Source organism: Vespa crabro, chromosome 10 (genome assembly GCF_910589235.1).
Source record: "Vespa crabro chromosome 10, iyVesCrab1.2, whole genome shotgun sequence".
Classification (NCBI taxonomy): Eukaryota; Metazoa; Arthropoda; class Insecta; order Hymenoptera; family Vespidae; genus Vespa; species Vespa crabro.
In genome coordinates this window covers 6,862,569-6,883,006 of record NC_060964.1, presented here as the reverse complement: position 1 = coordinate 6,883,006, position 20,438 = coordinate 6,862,569, and the positions used below count along the sequence as shown (strand labels likewise).

General features: G+C 31.2%; 2 protein-coding genes across 8 annotated transcripts in view; both read right to left on the bottom strand.

The window, feature by feature from the left end:
• Positions 1-493, bottom strand: part of LOC124427408 — a 1,647-nt gene extending 1,154 nt beyond the window's left edge. Inside the window, exon 1 of one of the 2 annotated variants that reach the window (XM_046970306.1) lies at positions 1-493. In XM_046970306.1, the coding sequence (XP_046826262.1) occupies positions 1-74 (74 nt within the window). In that variant the 5' untranslated portion in view covers positions 75-493. The other variant, XM_046970305.1, reaches the window with a different exon arrangement.
• Positions 494-3,361: 2,868 nt separating this feature from the next.
• The window catches only part of LOC124427617, a 74,506-nt gene continuing 57,429 nt past the window's right edge, over positions 3,362-20,438 (bottom strand). For all 6 annotated transcript variants that reach the window (XM_046970755.1, XM_046970757.1, XM_046970760.1 and 3 more), the window contains 6 exons: positions 19,701-19,753; positions 7,912-8,171; positions 6,363-7,766; positions 5,991-6,104; positions 3,760-5,853; positions 3,362-3,483 (listed from right to left, as the gene is read on the bottom strand). In XM_046970755.1, coding sequence (XP_046826711.1) covers positions 5,819-5,853; positions 5,991-6,104; positions 6,363-7,766; positions 7,912-8,171; positions 19,701-19,753 — 1,866 coding nt within the window. In that variant the 3' untranslated portion in view covers positions 3,362-3,483; positions 3,760-5,818. The remainder of the gene's footprint in view (positions 3,484-3,759; positions 5,854-5,990; positions 6,105-6,362; positions 7,767-7,911; positions 8,172-19,700; positions 19,754-20,438) is intronic.

Sequence of the window (20,438 nt, the reverse complement as noted above, 5' to 3'; positions counted from 1 at the left end):
TCGGTAATTTTCTCAAGTTTATTAATAAGCGTTGTAGAATCACTGATTTTCGTTTTTATTTCGATATTTCGCATTTTTCTTTTACGATAATTTGTTACTTTAGATCAATAATACGTACTTAATATATGTCTTGTAATTTTCCTATTATTTCTTTTTCTTTTTTTTTCTTTTTTTTTTTTTTTACTTTTAAAAACACTATTAGAACTTAATTTAATTTTATTTAAATATTATCACCAATGAAATATTTTCTTTATTGATATTCGATATTATCTTATATATTAATATACTTTAAATCGCAAAACGAATCGATAATATAAACTAATCTTATAACCATAAAAATTCTTTTGCATCCGATCATTAGAACGTCTTATAGTCAACTACCGTTCAGTTGCTTATCAATTTTGTTTGTACTGTTGATATATCAGAATTAAATAAAAAATAAAGGAAGAACGAGAGTAATAACTTTTATTAATACATTATATTTATATTTATGATCATATCGTATAAGTTTTATATATGATGAGGTTATGAAGAGAAAAAAAAATGTGTACATATATATATATATATATATATATATATATATATATATATATATATACATATACACATTTTTTTCTATATGTATGTATAGAAAAAAAAACCTAATTTTTATATGTACTTTTATACATTTTAAGATGATTTAGATCTAATAATAATAATAATAATAATAATAATAATAATAATAATATAAACAAATTATTTGATTTAAATGAAAATCTTTCTGATAACATTAAACAAACAAAAAGAAACAGATATTTACAAAAATGTCATTTAAATAAAGCCTGAAAGCATGGTTTTATATTTCTTTATTTTAGCTTATAAGAAATATAATATGCATAACTTTCAGTTCTCCTTTCACCAATTAATGTATTATCAATCGCTATGGAATCAAGAGAATTATTTATATCATACACAGTGTTCTCCTAGATAACGTACAAAAAATATGCTGATTTTACATATTTAAGTATTTTGTATTTATCTGACAAAACTTGTTTCCATTTCTGATTGTATTTTTAATAAATTAAAACAATTTCAAATTAATATACGAATATACAGTATCTTTCTTTCTATATGAAGATACAAGAGAAGCAATTTTCATTTTTTTTTGTTTTTTTTTTTTGTTTTTTTCTTTAAAAAGCATGTTTCATCCGCAAGTACATATAATATTTATGTAGTTTTACTTTTTTTTTTTATCTTAGATTATTCATCTAAGAGGTGAGTGCACTTCTTTCTCTAAAGATATACATAAAATCTTTCTATTGTCAAGTGCACGATTTTTTCTGTGAAAATATAGAAATTATTACGAATCAACAATGCTATTATTAAACATTTACATTTAACCTTATTCAAGTATTTATAGTGTGTGTTTAAAATGATTGCAAAAAATATACAATTTTATAAGTATTTTAATGCAGTAAAATAATAGTGATAATAATAATAATAATAATAATAATATAATAATATATAATAATAATAATAATAATAATAATAATAATAATAATAATAATAATAATAAAATAATCAGAGCATTCATCGGCTCAGGACATCAACCACCATAATAGTACAATGTACTTTCAATCTGTAGCAAAACCCGTCAAAAGGAGTAACTCGGGTCACGCCAAGAAAAAATAAATAATAATAATAATGATAATAATAATAATTAATAATAATAATAATAATAATAATAATAATAATAATAATAATAATAATAAGAATAATAATAATATCAACTAATAATGTTATTAAATATTTTTATACATATACATAGTATTGTATTTATAATGCTTTGAAGTTCATTATTAGATAAAGAATTAATGAACAATAACAGTAAAATTTTACGTCAGTAAATAAATTCTTTATCTCGTGTGATTATTACTCCAATCATATATAAACTTATTTTAGCATTCCGATCGTTTGATTTCTTCAACATATCCAGACATTGTGATGACATTATAACAATTTATATATATATAATCATGAAGTCACAATAGGTCATATTTCTTTCTTTTCACTTTTTTTTTCTTTTTTTTTTTTTGTAAAATGTTGGATCTGCTACATTTCTATTAATTGTTTATTACTGCATTCATTGTAATTTATATTTTGATATATTATCAATCAAAGAATTATTATAAAATATTTTCATATTCGTAGAGACATCCAGTGATTTAAGAAAGGAACTTTGTCGCTCACATAGGCAAATGTAGCACCAAGATATAAGTACAACATTGAGAGCAAAATTATTGATTTGAAAATAGAAACACTGCAAAATATAAGAAGACATCTGGATGATCAGAGAGCAAAAATATTGCTTTTATGAACTTCATTCGTTTTTCACATATATCATTCTTGTGCTATTGAATTCTTTTAAAATTGAATCATTTCTATCATAAACTAATAAATCTTAATTCATGATTTCATCATAAATCAAAATTTTACACGCTCGTTATATTTGAGATATTAAATCCTTTTTTTTTTGTTTGTTTGTTTGTTTTTTGGAGCACTCAAAATTATAGAAATGTTATAAAATGTCAGATTATTCATAGTATTACAAAAATGCAACAGTCTTAGTGTTATCTAAGAAATGGTTCTTCCGCATCATTTCGTTGTTGTAAAAAATGCAAAATGATGTTAATTGTCCAACACTACTCGTTCATACTATCATTACTGTTACTTCTTACTTTTTTTTTTTTTCTTTTGTCAGATTATTATACCAATGTATAAAAGAATTGTTAAGGCCTTACATGCATTACTCTTTAGAAATCGAGAGACTTGGTGAAAGTAAAAGATTAATCGAAGAACAAGAAAGCAAATTATTAACTGTTCATAAATTTCTTACTTCAACAAGTTCTCAAGTCTAAAGCGGATACAGGCCTGGAAAGAATCAACATGGCAACAGGGATATGCTACCTGGCATAAATAATGACTATTCAGTATTTAAACTGTTTAGCATTGTCACACATGCAGCCTTGGAAAATGTCCAAAGATTAAAAAAAATTATGAAAAATTATTATCATATCATTTTAGGAAATCTTTAAATGATTGGCCAATATATATCTTTCCCTACAGTTTTTACAATTTAGTAGGGATCAGTCAGAAGGAGACAAGGTAGTTAACAAACAAATTTAAACCTTCCTTCCAACTTGGAAATTGCAACAGCATTCAATTACATTCAGTCGATCCTATTACACTAATCATTCAAACTACACTCACAAATCACGCTTTTCAATTTCAATATATACTTCTTCAATGTCTACAGTATTGTTATGCTTCTCAATAATGTTTTTCTTGTTTAAGTTTACATTATTATAAATGTACAGTTTTGAACATAATTTAATCAATACTCCAGTTGTGTGTCGTATCTTCTAATCGATTTACACTCTACGTTAGCCGGAAAACACTGATTTGGCGTACAGCAGTCGCATCCTAGTGTCACCGAGTCACTCACTGAAATTGGGCAGTACGTAAAGACGCAGAATAAATTATAAATTATAATAATTCAGTTTCGTGATTACGAAAGTGATCTGATTCATTTGATATATTAAAAGTCATAAGTTAATTTATTCTTAATACTAAGACATAAAAGATAAAATTATTTTTAAATAATTCAAATTTAAATGTCAAAATATCTCAAAATAATACAAATAATACGACTTAGATCACATTTCATAATCATTGGCCAAATTATTAAAATAATTGAAAATTAAAGTTAAAATAACTAACCGGTTATTCCATTAGAGTTTAAGACACAACAGATGCTTCAGAAAATCTGCAGCGACGAATGTCAGGGTTAATGAAGGCGTTTGTTTTTGTTTTCTCTTTATTTCATTCACTCTCTCTCTCTCTCTCTCTCTCTCTCGCTCTCGCTCTCTCTCTCTCTCTCTCTCTCTCTCTGTATGTGTGTGTGTGTTATGTTGTGTGTATGTGATTTCTCTTCTGCAAACTTTTGTCACTCATCTTGTGTCTCTTCTCTTTTCTTTTTCGTGTTCTTATAATTTCCCTTATATACGTAGTAAATATAAATATTTTCAAAAATTCAATTGTTTATAGGGGAAAAAAAAAAAAAAAAAAAACGCCATATCTCTTCTTACGATTATGCGCATTGATTTAAGCGCTGTGTGTAACGTATAGTTACTATAATAAACAAATGATGACCATTGTCATGTGGCGATCGATCGCCTCTTATATGTTTCAAAGGATAAATTTATATAAGTATATATACATGCGTTTGAATGTACATGTCGAAATATATATATATTTATATATAGATCTATTATATATAAGCATATTTTCTTCTCTGTATTTTTTATTTACGTGTTTTTCATTTTCCTCTTCTTTATGAGTGTGGTTACTACAATTATAATGTTTGCCAAGAAATAATCGTTAGTATAGCAGAAATGTTTCTTTTTTCCCTCTCTCTTCCCCATAATAAAAATGGCGTTGAATATTCAGCAAATACAAAATCGTCGAATTTTGGAAAATTGTAAGAAAGCAAACTCAACTAAAATTATAAAATAAATGTAGAGAGACAAATATATATACAAAAAAAAAAAAAAATACAATCAGTGAGAGACTATTGAAACAGAATGAATGCAGATAATTTACAATAATATATATACATATATGTATATGTGTATATATATATATATATATATATATATATACATATATATATACGCAAACATATATTTATATAAAGGAAAGGTAAAACTGTGAACACAGCAATAATTGAAAAAAAAAAAAAACGATTGAAAAACGATCAGAACACTTTGATAAGCAAATAAAAATAAATAGAGAATTTTAATCTGTAAAAAATAGATTCACTCTTCAAAACTATGAAGTCCAAAACGAATAAACATCTATTACTATTATTATAGTAAACGAATCGTTAAAAATGTAAACGATACAGAAAGGGTTATTATTATATTCGCTTTTTGCGAAGCAATGATCGTAACGTTTGTAAGAGCATAAATATTTTCTCTCTTTCATATTTTCCATTCTTAACAATTGGTAAATATCAGTTACAATTCTGCAAATTTTCGTTTGTTTTTCTCAAAAACACATCTCAACTTTTGGTAAAGTATCATTCATTACTTTTCAAAGACATGTCAATGTTTTACAAAGTTGATAGAAAAATGGATTTTGGGTTGTCAGAATCGAAAATTGATGATCCCGGATTTCTTTTCTTATTCTTTTCTTTTTTTTTTCTTTTTTTTTTTTTTGGTTTTGCTGGACTGACTTCTTTCTTCTGACCATTATTAATAAAATTATCCAATATTCTCTTGCCAATTTTTCCCGCTTCTAATTATTCTTTATCCCTATAAAATTCTCTTTTTTACGTTCTCCGGCCCAGCTTGACTGTGTTGTGACCCTCATAAATTTCATTTCATTTCATTTCATTCCATTTTATTTTTGTTTTCTTTTTCTTCTTCCTTTTTTTTTCTTTTTTTTTTTTTTTTTTTCTTTATAGCGATGCTACGGGCCCAAGGAGGAACACACACATATTAAAAACTGCAACTTTTGTCAGCTGCCATGTTCAAGTGTCATAATTAGTAGGGAACACAATTCTCCACGAAATTCGCACACACGACAGTGTATTGTTGTTATTGGTGCGGGTGAATATCTCACTTGTGAAGAAGACTTCAGGCGGAAAAAATGGTTTGGGTGGCTGGACCGGGATTACGAACCCGAGGAGAAGACTTTTCGCTTGTCGGGCGATTGCTGCTTTAAACCACCATTAAGCTTACCCAGATCCTCTTGCCAATTCTTCCGCTTTTAATTCTTATCTACGTAAATTTCCTACACGTCTTGGACATTCTGGAAATACAAAAGATAGAAATTGAGTACGATAATAGAAATATTGAAATAAATAAATAATAAGTGTGTCTGTATGAATGTATGTATAAGAGTATATTGGATTATAGGAATAAAAAAAAATGTAAAAAGAATAATACCTATCGTTGTAAGAACTGGTTCTGCAACATGCACAGATGGTACCTCCACGTGTACTTCAAGAGGATCAATAAGGGAGATTTCTGTGATGACCATACGCAATGGTTCCCCGATACCTGATTATTCAAAGTAATATTAATTGATCAAAGAGAATTAATGAACGTCCTACTTTACTTTTTATAGTAATTATTAATTTGCTATTTTATTGTTTAAAAAGTGACGTGATATTATTATCAAAGCTTTCTTGTATTACGAAGAACATTACGTGGAAACAATCAAATAATAACTGTTTCAAGGATATTGATCATTATTCTTGTAACGTAGCACCGAGTAATCAAATTATGAAAGTGATTAATAATATACATAGAAATTACCTCTTGGTGTTGGTGACTCGGACTTTTGTGGTTGATGTTGTTGTGATGATGATTCGCTCGTCGAAGGTTCAACTTTTGCAGTATCCGGTACACCACCGTCTTCCTCTTTTTCAATATTTCCTAAATTATCAGGCCTATCCTTTTGCTCTTTTTCATGTTCTTGTTCCGATTCTAATTTTTGTTCATGTTCTCGTTCCAATTCAGACTCTAATTCTGGTTCACGTTCATGTTCGTGTTCTGGCTCGTGTTCTTGTTCCGCGGCATGATCTGTTTTCCCTTCGACGACATGACTAGGCAGAGCCAAAGACGTATCCTCCATTCCGGATACAGACTCTTCTGGCAGTGTAGTAGGTGGAGTAGGTCTTCTACCTTGTCTATCACGAGTCTTATAAGCTTCGGCCGTTTCTGAAATGTGTTTACACCATAATTTGCGTTCGGCCGGAGAGGCAGCCACCAGGTCATAAATTTGTGCTCCATTTTGCGAGGTATTGACCAAATACAATGAATTCTTGTCCACGGCATTGTGCCTGACAAGTACCGTTGATACTTTAACGATAGGGCTTAACACGGAATTCGCTTGACTGGTATTAATAAACTTTAACAGGTACTTTTCATCTTGACGGTGCAAGAAAAATATCGTGTCGTCGAGTAAAACGACATGCAAATCGACCGGTTTCGCTCTATTCTGTTCGGTTCTACGCCATTGCAATGGACCCTCGTAAATAAGTTTGCGTTTAGTTATATCGAGATTCTTGAACTCTTGAACGGTTGGATGATCGAATTTATCGAAGGCCGATCTGTCGATGGTACGTTGAATTTCTACGAGACGTTGGTAATCTTCTGCTTCCTTTACGGCCTGATTTACACGACTTAAGATCTCTTTGCTACGTTCGAGACTACGAAACACCGATGCCTTTTCCTTCTCATTCTTTTCCGGCGTATATTTTGCAAGATTCTCGAAGAGCAAAGGATACTTGGTCAGTCTCAACATACCTGTCAGTATGTGGTCCTTCAGTTGTAATCTCCTACAAAGAGGATTGGCTTCGATTTCGTTCAGAAACGAATTTAATTTAAGATCTTTCCTACGTCGATCTCTCAACGCGTCCAAAGCAACCTGCTGTTTCGCACAATAAGTCGAGGCGGCACGTTCGAACGTCTCACCGGCTTCTCCGTCGAACATTTCCAATAAAAGATCACCGACATCGCCCACGCAAGGATTTTCCTTCTTTTTCCTTTTCATTGCCTGATTGAAACGCGAATGTATCGCTACCATTTCGTCCAGATTCGAGAAGAGCAATTGGATCTGATCCAATGGCAGTACTTGCGATTCTAGTAATGGTTTGTGGAAGACATGGGATAGTACCTTCAAAGCACGTACGTGAGATCGTTCCGTATGAAACAGTTCTGTCGTTAACAAAAGAAATCATATCGTAGATGAACAATTACGTTCTACGTTTGTTTTCGTTTTTTTCTCTTTCTTTTCTTTTTTTTTTTCGAATATATAAAATTGAAAACTAATTCTCGAGCATGGGATCATCAATCTACGTACCATTGATAACTTCTTGCCTCTTTTTCTCGGAATTACTAAGACGCGCTAGTACTTCTTCGGTGACACCTTGACTCCAATCGGATGGATCTGGCTCGACATCGACGTCACTGTCCCACGAGGTCGATGCATTGGCCGACGAGGTCGCTGGATGCACTTGTTCCAAGCTCGTACTTGGACTGTCCAAACTTCTCGTCGATAAACTGCTATTAGACGAGCTACCAGCCGAATTTCCAGGAAATGTACCGGAAGGATCGCAGTCACTGAAATAAGCCCTGTAGTCAATCGTTAGCTTATAACACAAGCTTTTTAACGTAAGCAGTTACCCCTTTTTTCTTTGAATAAACATTTCTAATATAATGAACTGTTTTCTAAAGCCCTATTCAAGAAACATTCACATGAGACTTTTATGACTTTAATGATATCTACCCACGTTCTTTACTCGGAAACGATATACGCTAATAACAAGGATTAATTCCAATTTACAAAATGACGCTAAAATTCATGGGGAATATCTGGCATCAAAGAAATTATATTCGATGTAGGTTGTGAACGTATATATATATACATCATCAATTCAAATATTACAAAATATCATTTTAATCCCCATAATATATAAAAACGAATATGATCGTTTTGCTTTTCTTTTCTTTTTGCTTGTTTTTTTTTGTTCGTTCGTTCGTTCGTTCGTTCGTTCGTTTGTTTACGTATTAATTAAATTTTCAAACGATAATCAAAATGAAATATTATCGATCTAATGATCGATATATTAATCAGCTGCAGCTACCTTTCGGATCTTGTACGTCGTTCATTAACAGGAAGGGCCTCTATTCCAAGGTCCCCATGTGGACCCTCGACGACATTCTCATCCGCGCTTGGATACCTTTTCGTAATGTTGTTAGATCGATCGATAAGGGAAGAAGGATCCGCGTGAGATACCGGATTGGTCAAGTTCGTCTCGTTTTCGCGAGAACGAGGTCGAGGACGAACACGTCGTGAACCGCGCTGTCTCATTTTTTCTTATGTCTTCTTACTCTCGAAGCGTTTCCACAATGGAATAAAAGAGACAATCACGTAATAAATGCATCACAACCTCGTCGACATCGATCGCGAGTTTCGATTCAATAATTATTAATCACTATTTCGATCACTATCGCATTATCTCTGTCCACTTTCAGGGACACAACAACAACAATAATAACAATAAGAACAACAATGACAACAGCAGCAGCAGCAGTAGTAGCGCACTTTTTTCTTTCTTCTTTTCGTTTATTTTTTCTTTAATTAATATAGAAGAAAATTTCTTTGTGTTGTTATTATTAGGAGAAAGAGAAAAAAAAAAAAAAAAAGAAAAAAATTAAAAATGTCTAATGTCTAAACTGTCAGGTGTACTGTTCTATTGGAATAAAGATTTTTTTATAATTGATACAAACGTTGAAAGAAGTAATGAATGGAATAATAATCTTTCTTATTTTCTCTTTCTTCTTTTTTTTTTTTTTTGGTTTCCTTTCGTTTGATCTTCTATTCCCTTCCCCTAATAGATCGATTCCTTTTTTTTTTTCCTTTTTTTTTTCTTTTCCAATATTTTATTTCTCAAAATTAATATAAATCGTGTAAACTTTGTTAAGTTTAACGGGTCGCTTCGTTCGAGATCAACGACGACCAACAAACATCGTGGTAGCATGATTTGTGTCGCCCTTATAAAGGTTGAACCTTATTTTCTTTCTATGTCTAAAAGTCGGACGGGTAGTATAGGTGATAGCGGATGCACTGACATTTTCCTTATTCGACTATTCTGGATAATATTACGTGCCACGTGTGATATTGTTATGTCGTATGATTAAAAAAGAAAGATATTTTACGCGAGATTATATATTAGTAGAGACTAGGATCGATTATCTATGTATTTATATAACGTAGATGAAAGAAAATAAATAAAATCAAAATCGTTTGGAATTTTTTATTGTATTACGTTAAATGGAGGTCAATCTTTTTTTCTCCGCGCGCGCGTATGTATGTGTGGATGCACGCGTATGTGTATGTTAATATAAATTACGAATATGAGTCAAGAAAAATGAAAATCCTGAGACATTAGAAATTATAAGAGAGAGAGAGAGAGAGAGAGAGAGAGAGGGAGAGAGAGAGAACGAGAGAGAGAGAGAGAGAGTGAGAGAGAGACAATCCTCGAGATATTTTTATCATTCATTTTTAAACGCATCGTTTCTTCTTATCGACTACTTATATAAAATATTTCAATATTAGTATTATGTGTATAAAAAAAAGTTACTTTTTTTTTTCTTTTTTTTATCGACAAATATTATATCACTTTGCAAAATTCAACGAAAACGAAGTTTCCATTACTTTTCAAATAGATATAATACTGGTGAAAAAAATTTTTTTTTAATTAAAAGAAAAACAAAAAAAGAAAAAAAAAAGAGAAAGAAAAAAAATCGTTTTGAAGAGTTTTAGTCGCTGTTCCAATCCAATAAATAATACGTATTACAAACTGACATATCTTTTTTCAATTTTGCACAATTAAAATGTATTATTTCAAACATATTTCTATATAACAATCGTACGTACTACGACGTATGCATGCATAGTACATACATACGTACGTACATACATATATACGTGCATATGTACACAGTATACATATACGTATGGTATCTATGCAGGACCGTTATGTATATATAGATATGTAGGAGTGTATAAGCTTGCAAGCTTAATCGGCGTCGATCGAGGTGAGCCTTATCGAAGCCGCTCCTTCATCACTTTAATCAACCCTCTCGATATAGAACCACCATTGCCGCAGCTGCGATATATAAACGCGGCGTTCTTGTGCATACAAAAGAGAACGTGTATGTCGCTGGTAATATATCCAACGCCGGTGCAGGGATACTCACGATCTATTCGTAAGGCATGAATGCTTCCGATCATCTATTCAACGAAGGTATTAGACCGAGAATATTTCTTCGTCGAAGTGTATTCGTTCATTTTACTTCCTCGCCCCACTACCTCTAGCCCTACACCCTCCTCTCTCTCTCTCTCTCTCTCTCTTTCTCGCCCATCACCCCTCACCCCACCCACCCATACTCTTCTATCTAACCACACTCTCGTATACAACATTTTTATTTCTTTTCTCGTCCTACAAAATTTAAAATACACTTTATTATATAACATAGATGGATATTTTTTATGAAACAAAATCTTCGTAGTTTTTAATTTGAAATTTTTTAAAATTTTTAAAGAGAGAGAAAGAGAGAGAGAGAGAGAGAGAGAGAGAGAGAGAGAGAGAAAGTAAGTATTTTATTTTAAATAAATATTAATTCGAATTTTAACGATATAAAATAAAATGTATTATATTTACTGATACTCTCTCTTCGTATTTTTATAAATTATTTTTATAAATTAATTACTATATATAAATACTTTTAGAAAAAGTTTGTGATAAGATTTTCTTTTTCAAATATAAAATAAAATAAATATATATATATATATATATATATATATATATATATATATAATATATTAAATAAAAAGTATTTATTTACTTACTATTACTATTATTATTATTATTAATTATTATTATTATTATTATTATTATTATTTTGTTTCATAGAAAAAAAAAGATAAAAAAGAACAAAAATCTATATAAAATCATCGATCGTTATGATTATATGCAATTTGCAAATCTATTCACGTCCTCGAATACATACATATATATATATATATATATATTCTTTCAGACTACGTTCTAAAGAAATGGTAAGAGAAGAAAAAAGTGGGAGGCTGCGTGAAGACTACGCACTACTGTCTACGTATTGATTCGAGAGTATCGATCGCGCTTCGAAAATAAAGCCCAAGATGTCTATTATCTACTATGGCTGATATCGCTTTGGCCATCCTTTTGCGAACTGCACGTTGCGTACGAGGAGGGTTGATAAAACGAGGTCACTTTCCTCTTCTTCTCTCTCTCTCTCTCTCTCTCTCTATCTTTCTATCTCTCTTTCTTTTTTTTCCTTTCCTTCGCCATTCTGGTTTATCGATCTTTTTTAAACCAGATATACGAGCCACATCATCCTTATAAAAGCTTGCGAGTGTACTTTAAATGCCGATGGGGAGGGGAAGAGAAACAGCAAGAAGGGAGAGAGAGAAAGGGGCGGGGGAGGGTAGGAGAGGAGAGAAGCCGGGGAAGGGAGGGGTAGATACGATAGAATGATGTGATATGAATGGAAATATCGATTGACTAATTTCCGAAAATAACAAACCATTTAAGAACGAAATTATACACCCTTATTCCTTGAAAATAGCATAAAATGTATTAATACATTGTTGAGATACGGTTATTAGATACGTATATGAAAAATCCAAACACGTTTCATATATACATATACAATGAACTATATTGTTTATAATTGAATTAGAAAAATTATTATTAAGATATTAAAAATTTTAATGAAAATATATACAATATTGAAAGTCAAGGAAACATTGTATATTAAAACGCAATAAATATTATTAAAAAGAAAAAAAAAGAAAAAACAAAAAAAATATTTATTCATATATAAATGTTGAAACTATTTTTTAATATTAAGTCCCATGTGGAATGTGCAAAACACTCGTTGACCGTATCAACAAACGTGTTTAAGATCGGATATATATCTTTTGCGATATCATTGAAATGAATTACGTGAAACGATTCGTAAGTTTTTAGATGGTTCAAAAAAATTCATAAGCTCGTCGTTTTACAATTTGTAAAAAAAAAAAAAAAAAAGAAAAAAAAAACAAAAGAAAAGAAAAAAGAAAAAGAAAAATTTGCCGAAAAAGTGTCGGAAAACAGACTTTTGAAATTCTTCTTCCTCTCCCTGTATTTAAAAGTGCGGATATTTTTAATCCATAAAAAAATATTTAAAAGTATTAAAGAAGATTACGGTGGATTAAACAACATGATTTACCGTGTATTTCACTACGGAAAAAAAAAAAAAAAAAAAAAAGAAAAATAACTATCCGGAAAATATTAAAAAGTATTAAAACTTAAGTATTAAAAAAGTATTAAAATGTTAAAAAGTATTAAATATTTTGCAATAAGTGACACAAGTTCTTAGACGGTCGAAAAATTTCTATAAAAAAAGAAAAGAAAGAAAAAGAAGAAAAAGGTTTGGAAAATGATCCATTGATTTTTAAAATTAATTTAGGAACTTTTTTATGAGTTCCCATTCTCTACATTTATTAAACACAGTGGATGATACTTTTGATATATGAAAAAATGTTAAAAGAACGACAAAATAAAACAATGGATTTTAAAGTGTAGTTCATTTAGATTTTTCGATCATCGCCAATTGAATTTAATTACGATCAACGTGACCCCCTTTAATACATATATGTCCTATATTCTTTTTACGATGATACGTGTGCGTCTTGGTTGTAACTAAGAGAACAATAGAAACGATACGAGCATATCATTCCTAGGATTAGTAATAATCATTTTCTATTAATCGCGATTGTTTCTTTAATTAATTTTCTAAATGTTCAAATTCAAAAATGCAAATCATTTTATATAAAACTTTGGAATAAGAATATCATTTATAAAAGTAATCAATGTAATATCTGTATATTATTGTTACTGTAATATTTTTCTAAAGATCCCATTTATTTAGTTACCATGTAATTCGAATGATTTTCAAACAACGTTAAAACCAGACCCTGAAGCACTACATAACATTGACGTTTGCATTATGTTCGGATTTTGAGCTCAAGTACCTTTAAGAAGACGACAAAGAAGAAGGGAAACCTCATTATGAGCTTAGTCGACACGACCCGACAGGAGAAACGATTTAGGTGTTTACTATTTCTATGATGAACCTATGTGTATATAAATATATATATATATATATATATATATATATATATATATATTTTATATTTATATGTACATAGTTTCGTATGTACATAGGATATCTATTAACTACATACGTATATTTATATCTATGTATTGGTATTCACGATTTTATGTACATACGTATGTACATATGTGTATATATATATATATATATATATATATATATATTTATTTGTTTATTTATTTATATATGCATATATTATACTTTCCTATATGTTAAGGAAAGTACTTTTACGTTTTTTATGTACACATATATACAGATATTATCGTGTATGTATTTTTCTATATATTTTGTTGTATATAATGCGCGTATATTTAAACGTATAATAACTATCTATCTATCTATCTATCTATATCATAGGTGTCACGTAATATCTATGTACATAGGTGACACGTAAAAACGAGGCACCGTCGTCAATGTTACGATTTCATCGTGATTGCCCTTCTGGCAAGAGTAGTAGTTGCACATCGTAAAGAAGATTAATTGTTTCTAAGTTAAGAAGATATCTTTTTCGTTTAGATTGAACTCTTTTTCTCTCTCTCTCTTTTTTCTACTATAGAACTTATCTGATTTGTATCAAGTTTGATAATGAGAATTACAACGATTTCTTTTAATTCCCTTGACAATACTTGGCAATTTTTATATAGATCGACCAAAATTTGACGTACGATTATTTTCGATGATTTTTTTCATTGTATTTCTATTGTAAAAAATTTTTACTTTAAACCTCATCAGACAGACACCATGCTATTATTCGTCGCTATGGGATATATCGAATCAATTTAATTTACTTAGTTGACAGGGATAATACAATTTTTAAAATGCCACCTATTACTCCTCCTCCTTCTAATTTTTTTTTTCTTTTTCTTTCCTTTTTTTTTCCATGAGGATAAAATTGACTGGTCAAACTCATACATGTTTCTACGTATTACATACATACATACATACATACATACATACATACATACATACATACATACATACAAACATACAAACATACGTACGTACGTACGTACACAAATACACACACACACGTGTTTTCTGTATCTCTTGCCACCCTCGTTTCTTTTCCTTTGATCGATACGATGATGGAAATAAGACCACACGTGACTCTAGACGTCGATCCTTCTCAATCTTTCTTCTTTCCTTCTCTTAACTCGATTTTACAAGATTCTATATCGATACGCCAAGCAGTATATTTTAACGTATTTTATCGTCGATCTCTCTCTCTCTCTCTCTCTCTCTCTTTCTGAAGATCTTTTAGAATTTCAAATCTTCGATGCTATTTTTAATAATGTTTCACACGCGCACAAGAAAGAGAACGAGAGAGAGAGAGAGAGAGAGAGAGAGAAAAACAGCATGTTTCTACAATATGTTATGATTAATAACGAATAAGAAATATTCGCGAGTCATATTTAGGTATAAGATGTTAAGAACAGAAAAATAATATTATCGATCTATCGATCATCATCTTTTTTACCGTTCGACTGTTATCAATTGACTATTAAAAATTAAAAGAAAAAAAAAAAGAAAGAAAAAATAAAAAAATTAAAAAATAAAATAATAATAATAATAATAATAATAAAAATAAAAATCGTCCTCGTCGTCGTCACTGTCGTCGTCGTCGTCGTCGTCGTCGTCGTCGTCGTCGTCGTCGTCGTCGTTGGGTGTTCTCCGATTGTACATACATTGACGAGGAGGCCGGTATTAACGCGCGTTGACGCTTATTTGTTTGCGGAGAGCAGTCAAAGGCGTCCGTCCAGTTTTACGCTCGAACGGATCAAAGACGAGGCGCAGCCTCGAGGTCGATAATCCCCCCCGACACTGTGTGCGAATACCTTGAAACGACTAACTTTTAACAACCCCTTTCCTATATATTAATGGTAGGTATACCTTTTCCATCTTTTCTTTATGGGAGGGGAAGTGGCACGAGGGGATAGGAAGAATAGGATAGGATAGAGGAGGGGAAGGAGAGATCGATGGACGATGGAAAAAAAGGGTCGTTAAACCCTTGCTCATGGTTAATTTTTTGTTTTTTGTTTTTTGTCTTTTTTTTCTCCTGTTAGGTATTTTTTGCTTTGTTCTCAAAGTGAGGAAAAAGACGCAGATGAAGAAGCTCGTTAAATTGTCACGTATTCAAGTGCTATTTAGAAAATAATTTTATCGTTTTCTTTAATATTTTATAATCAATTAATTTTTTCTTACGCTCGAGAAATCGATTCGATTAGAAATTCGAGAATGTGACATAGACGTTAAACAATTTCGAGATCTATGGATCACGAGGAATGGATATATCGAATATTGAAATCATCGTCGTCGTTTAATTTTCGATCTATACCTAAATCATCGTATACGATCATTTTCTTTTTCTTTACACGAAGAAGAAAAGTGTTCGTTATATAGATCGCATTTGAAAGAATAATTAATATTTTTCTTTGGAACTAATTATCGTAACACTCGAGTATTCGTTATAATCGAGAAAATTGGTTCGATTTGATTCGATTAGATTCGAGACAATAACGACGACGTTATCGACTTCGTGATCTATGGATCTCACGAGGAGAACGGATATATCGAGCATTGAAATCATCCACGTCGTTTAATCTTCAATCTAATTTCGACGGATCGCACGCACGACTATAGCTTTTTTATTCCTTTTTTCCTTTTGTCCGATTCAGATTCTTTAATTTTTTTTTGGATTTGCATTTGTATATGTATTTTGGATTTGGATTTGTATATGTAAATCGACGTGCGCCTAACACTTTGTAATCGATCTCGAAATTTCCTTTCGGATGACATCACCGATCGCAACAACTCGAATCGACGTAGAAGGACGATCCACTTTACGTTCTCAGTTCTCATCACCGATCCGTTTTTAGTATTCAAAAGTTAACGACAACGACAACAACGACGACAATGACGATGACGATGACAACATGATACGATCTACGAAATATTTCTTCGATCACTATTTTCTCCAATCTCTTCGCACTTTTCTCGATCTTTCCGATCTTTTCGATCTTATCGATTTCTATCACAAAAAAAAAAAACAAAAATTACGACAAGCGATATTATATACATATGGATGGGTTAATCGATCGACTAATACCTTTCGAGATCCTTACACTTGCACACTATTATTTCCCTCTATTTACGTACTATAATTTTTCACGGATATCTAATTCACATTATATTCAACACAAATATGAGATATATACGTAGATATAGATTTCAAATGGGAAAAAAGGGAGATAGGGAAAAGAAATAAAATGAAAAATATAATAAGAAATTAAATGAAATAAAATAAAGAATAGAATAAAAAGATAGGCGAACGAAAAGGGAAGCCAAATAGAGGGGAAAAGAAAAGTGAACAAAACAAAAACAAGAGAACTGAAGAGAGAAAAAAAATGGACGAAGAAAAAATAGAAAAAAAAAGAAAAAGTGCGGATAATCGAAGCTTGACGTCGGTCGGCTTAATTGAAATTGATGCGCCTTTCGGGTGGGTCAAAGAGAGGGAGAGAGAGAGAGAGAAAGAGGGAGGGAGAGAGAAAGAGAGAGAGAGAGAGAAAGAAAGAGAGAGAGAGAGAGAAAGAGAGAAAAAGGGAGAGTAAGAGAGAGAAAGAAATAGTATGGTTAGAGTCGCGTGGGCGTTTCGTACCGTCGAAGCGACGCAACGGCCATCCGTGGAATTGAACGTTTAACGTCAGACTGAAGGCCTCCTGGCTATCCATACACACCTTTACGAAATGAGGAACCCAGAGTGAAAGAGGGGAGAGGGTAAAAGAGAAGAGTCGTTCTCGAGTCTGCGTACTTTGCACGTGTGCTACCATCCTTCGAAATACGCGCCGATTATAGAGAGAAAGAGAGAAAAAGAAAGGAAGAGAGAGAGAGAGAGAGAGAGAGAGAGAGAGAGAGAGAGAGAGAGAGCGAGAAATGATGAAAGAGCGAGAGAAAGATAAAGATGGAGAGAGGGAGAAAGAAAAGAGAAAGATAGAAAAAGGGAGGGAGAGAGAAATAAAATGATGGAAGAGAGAAATAGAGAGAGAAAGGGGGGGAGCAGAGGGAGATAGAGGGTGGAGGGAGAGAGAAAGAGATAAAATGATGAAAGAGAGAAACAGAGAGAGTGGGAGGGAGATAGAGGGGGCAGTAAGAGAGAGAGAGAGAGAGAGAGAGAGAGAGAGAGAGAGAGAGAGAGAGAGAGAGATGAGAACGGAATTTTGCCAAAAATTCGAAGGATCGTTTCATGAGTTACGTTTACAGTGACGGGGAATGAACAAGATGAAGGGTAAGGGGTGACGTGAAGAGGGGTGATGCGAGGTGGTGGTAGTGGGGATTAAGACAAGAAAGATGGCACATGACGATGATGCATCGTAGATGCTAGAAACGAGTTTTAGTCCGACGATCGTTGTACATTAAAACGACGCAATAGTTTTCACGATGATGATGATGATAATGATGATGATAATAATGATGATGATGATGATGATGACGATGATGATGATGACGATGATGACGATGATGATGATGACGACGACAAAGAAGATAATAATGATGTTAAAGGATGAACTTTTTATTGTTGCGAACGATTCTACATAGGGGGAGTGAGAGAGAGAGATCTTGTAATTGAAATCAATGGTTGTAATTTGTAATATTTTTTTATAGAAAATTTTTATGCAAATAAATTTTTATGCAAAATTTGTATACGCATGTATGTGCGTATATATATATATATATATATAATGTATTTATATGCGTATATATGTTATGTTGGGTTGCACGTAGAGAATCGTTCGCATGTTTAGGAGCCCTTCAGGGATGATTGAAGTCCCGTTTTAATTTGAATTCATGAAATAAACGGATGCGAAGTGTCCTTCGTTGAAATTGGAATTGATTCGCGTTGCATCGAAATTCTTCTTTAGCTCGGTCGTATAAATACTAGGAGGAGAAAGACAGATTGAGAGAGAGAAAGAGAGAGAAAGAGAGAGAGAGAGAGAGAGAGAGGGAGAGAGAGAGAGAAAAACTGAGAGAGGGAGAGAAAGAGAGAAAGAGAGTTTGAGCTAGAGATCTTCCTTTCGTATTTGCTAATTTTTATTCGTAGGTTTTAAATATGTATTATATTTCAGCGAGTTAATCTAATGGAATTATTTAAGAAGTGAATATGATTAGTGTTCATATCTCTCGTATAATTTTTTTTCTTTCTTTCTTTTCTTTTTTCCTTTTATTTTATTTATTTATTTACCACGATAAAAGATTTTCATATCTATTTCAACGGTATGCATTATGACGATTTCTCTTCGCGATGTTGTCTTTGTAAAAAAAGAAAAGAAAAAAAAAAAAAAGAAAAAAAAAGAAAAGAAAAAAATTAGCATCTCTCTCTCGCTCTTCTACCTCTCTCAAGGTTTTGTTCGAAATAGTACCGATATTCGTAGTGTAGGTTCATTCTGGCAATTGTACAATTTCGTAATGAACCAACATCGGTGACAGTTTGACAGAATGGTCGATGTACTTTGAGAAATAGTTTGTCAGTTACACGTCAGTTTGAAAATGTATTTCTTCTTCTTCTTCTTCTTCTTCTTCTTCTTCTCCTTTAAAAACTACGTCGTGAGTAATTCTATCATCGATTTCGTGGTAAACGAAAAACGTACTCTCCGGTATATATTTTCTCTCATTCGTAGAATTAGAATTAAAATGAGAAATTCATTCTGAACGGCCTAATCAAATTAGAAATTTAATGATCCAAGCGTACCGACAAATTAATTTTATTACCTAAACGCCCACTTAGAGTTTTTCTTTTTGATTCTATTTTCCTTGTAATTTTGTCGGATGTTCGATTATCAAGATAAGTGGAAAATTAAATTAATAAAAATTTACGATATAATTGTAACTCACTTTGTTTTGGAGAGATTCGGATCACTGGTCTTTCGTTTTTCTCGTAATTGTCGCTGCAACAAATATGAGCAATGAATTATTATATACATTTTTGAATTTTCAATTAGAACGATAAAATAAATTTGTAAATTTGTCATTGTAAAAAGGTAGGGTAGGGGGGGGGAGGAGGGTAGGGGAAAAACCACTTGTTGAAAGTATAAATATGTTTTCACTTTTCGAATATTTTCGTTTAAAATTCTCAAAATGAATTTCTCTATTTCTTATTAACAATGTTTCCTCGTTTTCTTTTTTACGATGCAAATGTAAACGCATTGGTTTGTTTTTTTTTTTTTTTTTTTATTGATATCGTTTTGTTCATTCATTAATTATTTATTGTAGATATATCTAATGATAGAAAGTATTTAAATAAACGATATACTATCTGTTGTCATTTATTTGAATATAAAATATTAATTTAAAAGTCTAGTATTATTTAGATATAAAATGGTGAATATTTCTTTTTTTTTTTTCACGAAACAATACCAAGATATTTTTTTTATTTTTATCTAACAAAAAAAGGACTACACATATAAAGTAATTTATTTGAATACATACAAAATATTCAAACATTCTTTTCTCCTTTTTCATTTTTCCCCCCTTTCAATACAAAAATTATTTATTTAAATATGAATTATCAAAAAATTTCGACATTACTTATTGGCTCAAGTAAAATAAATAAATAAAAATTCACTGTATTTT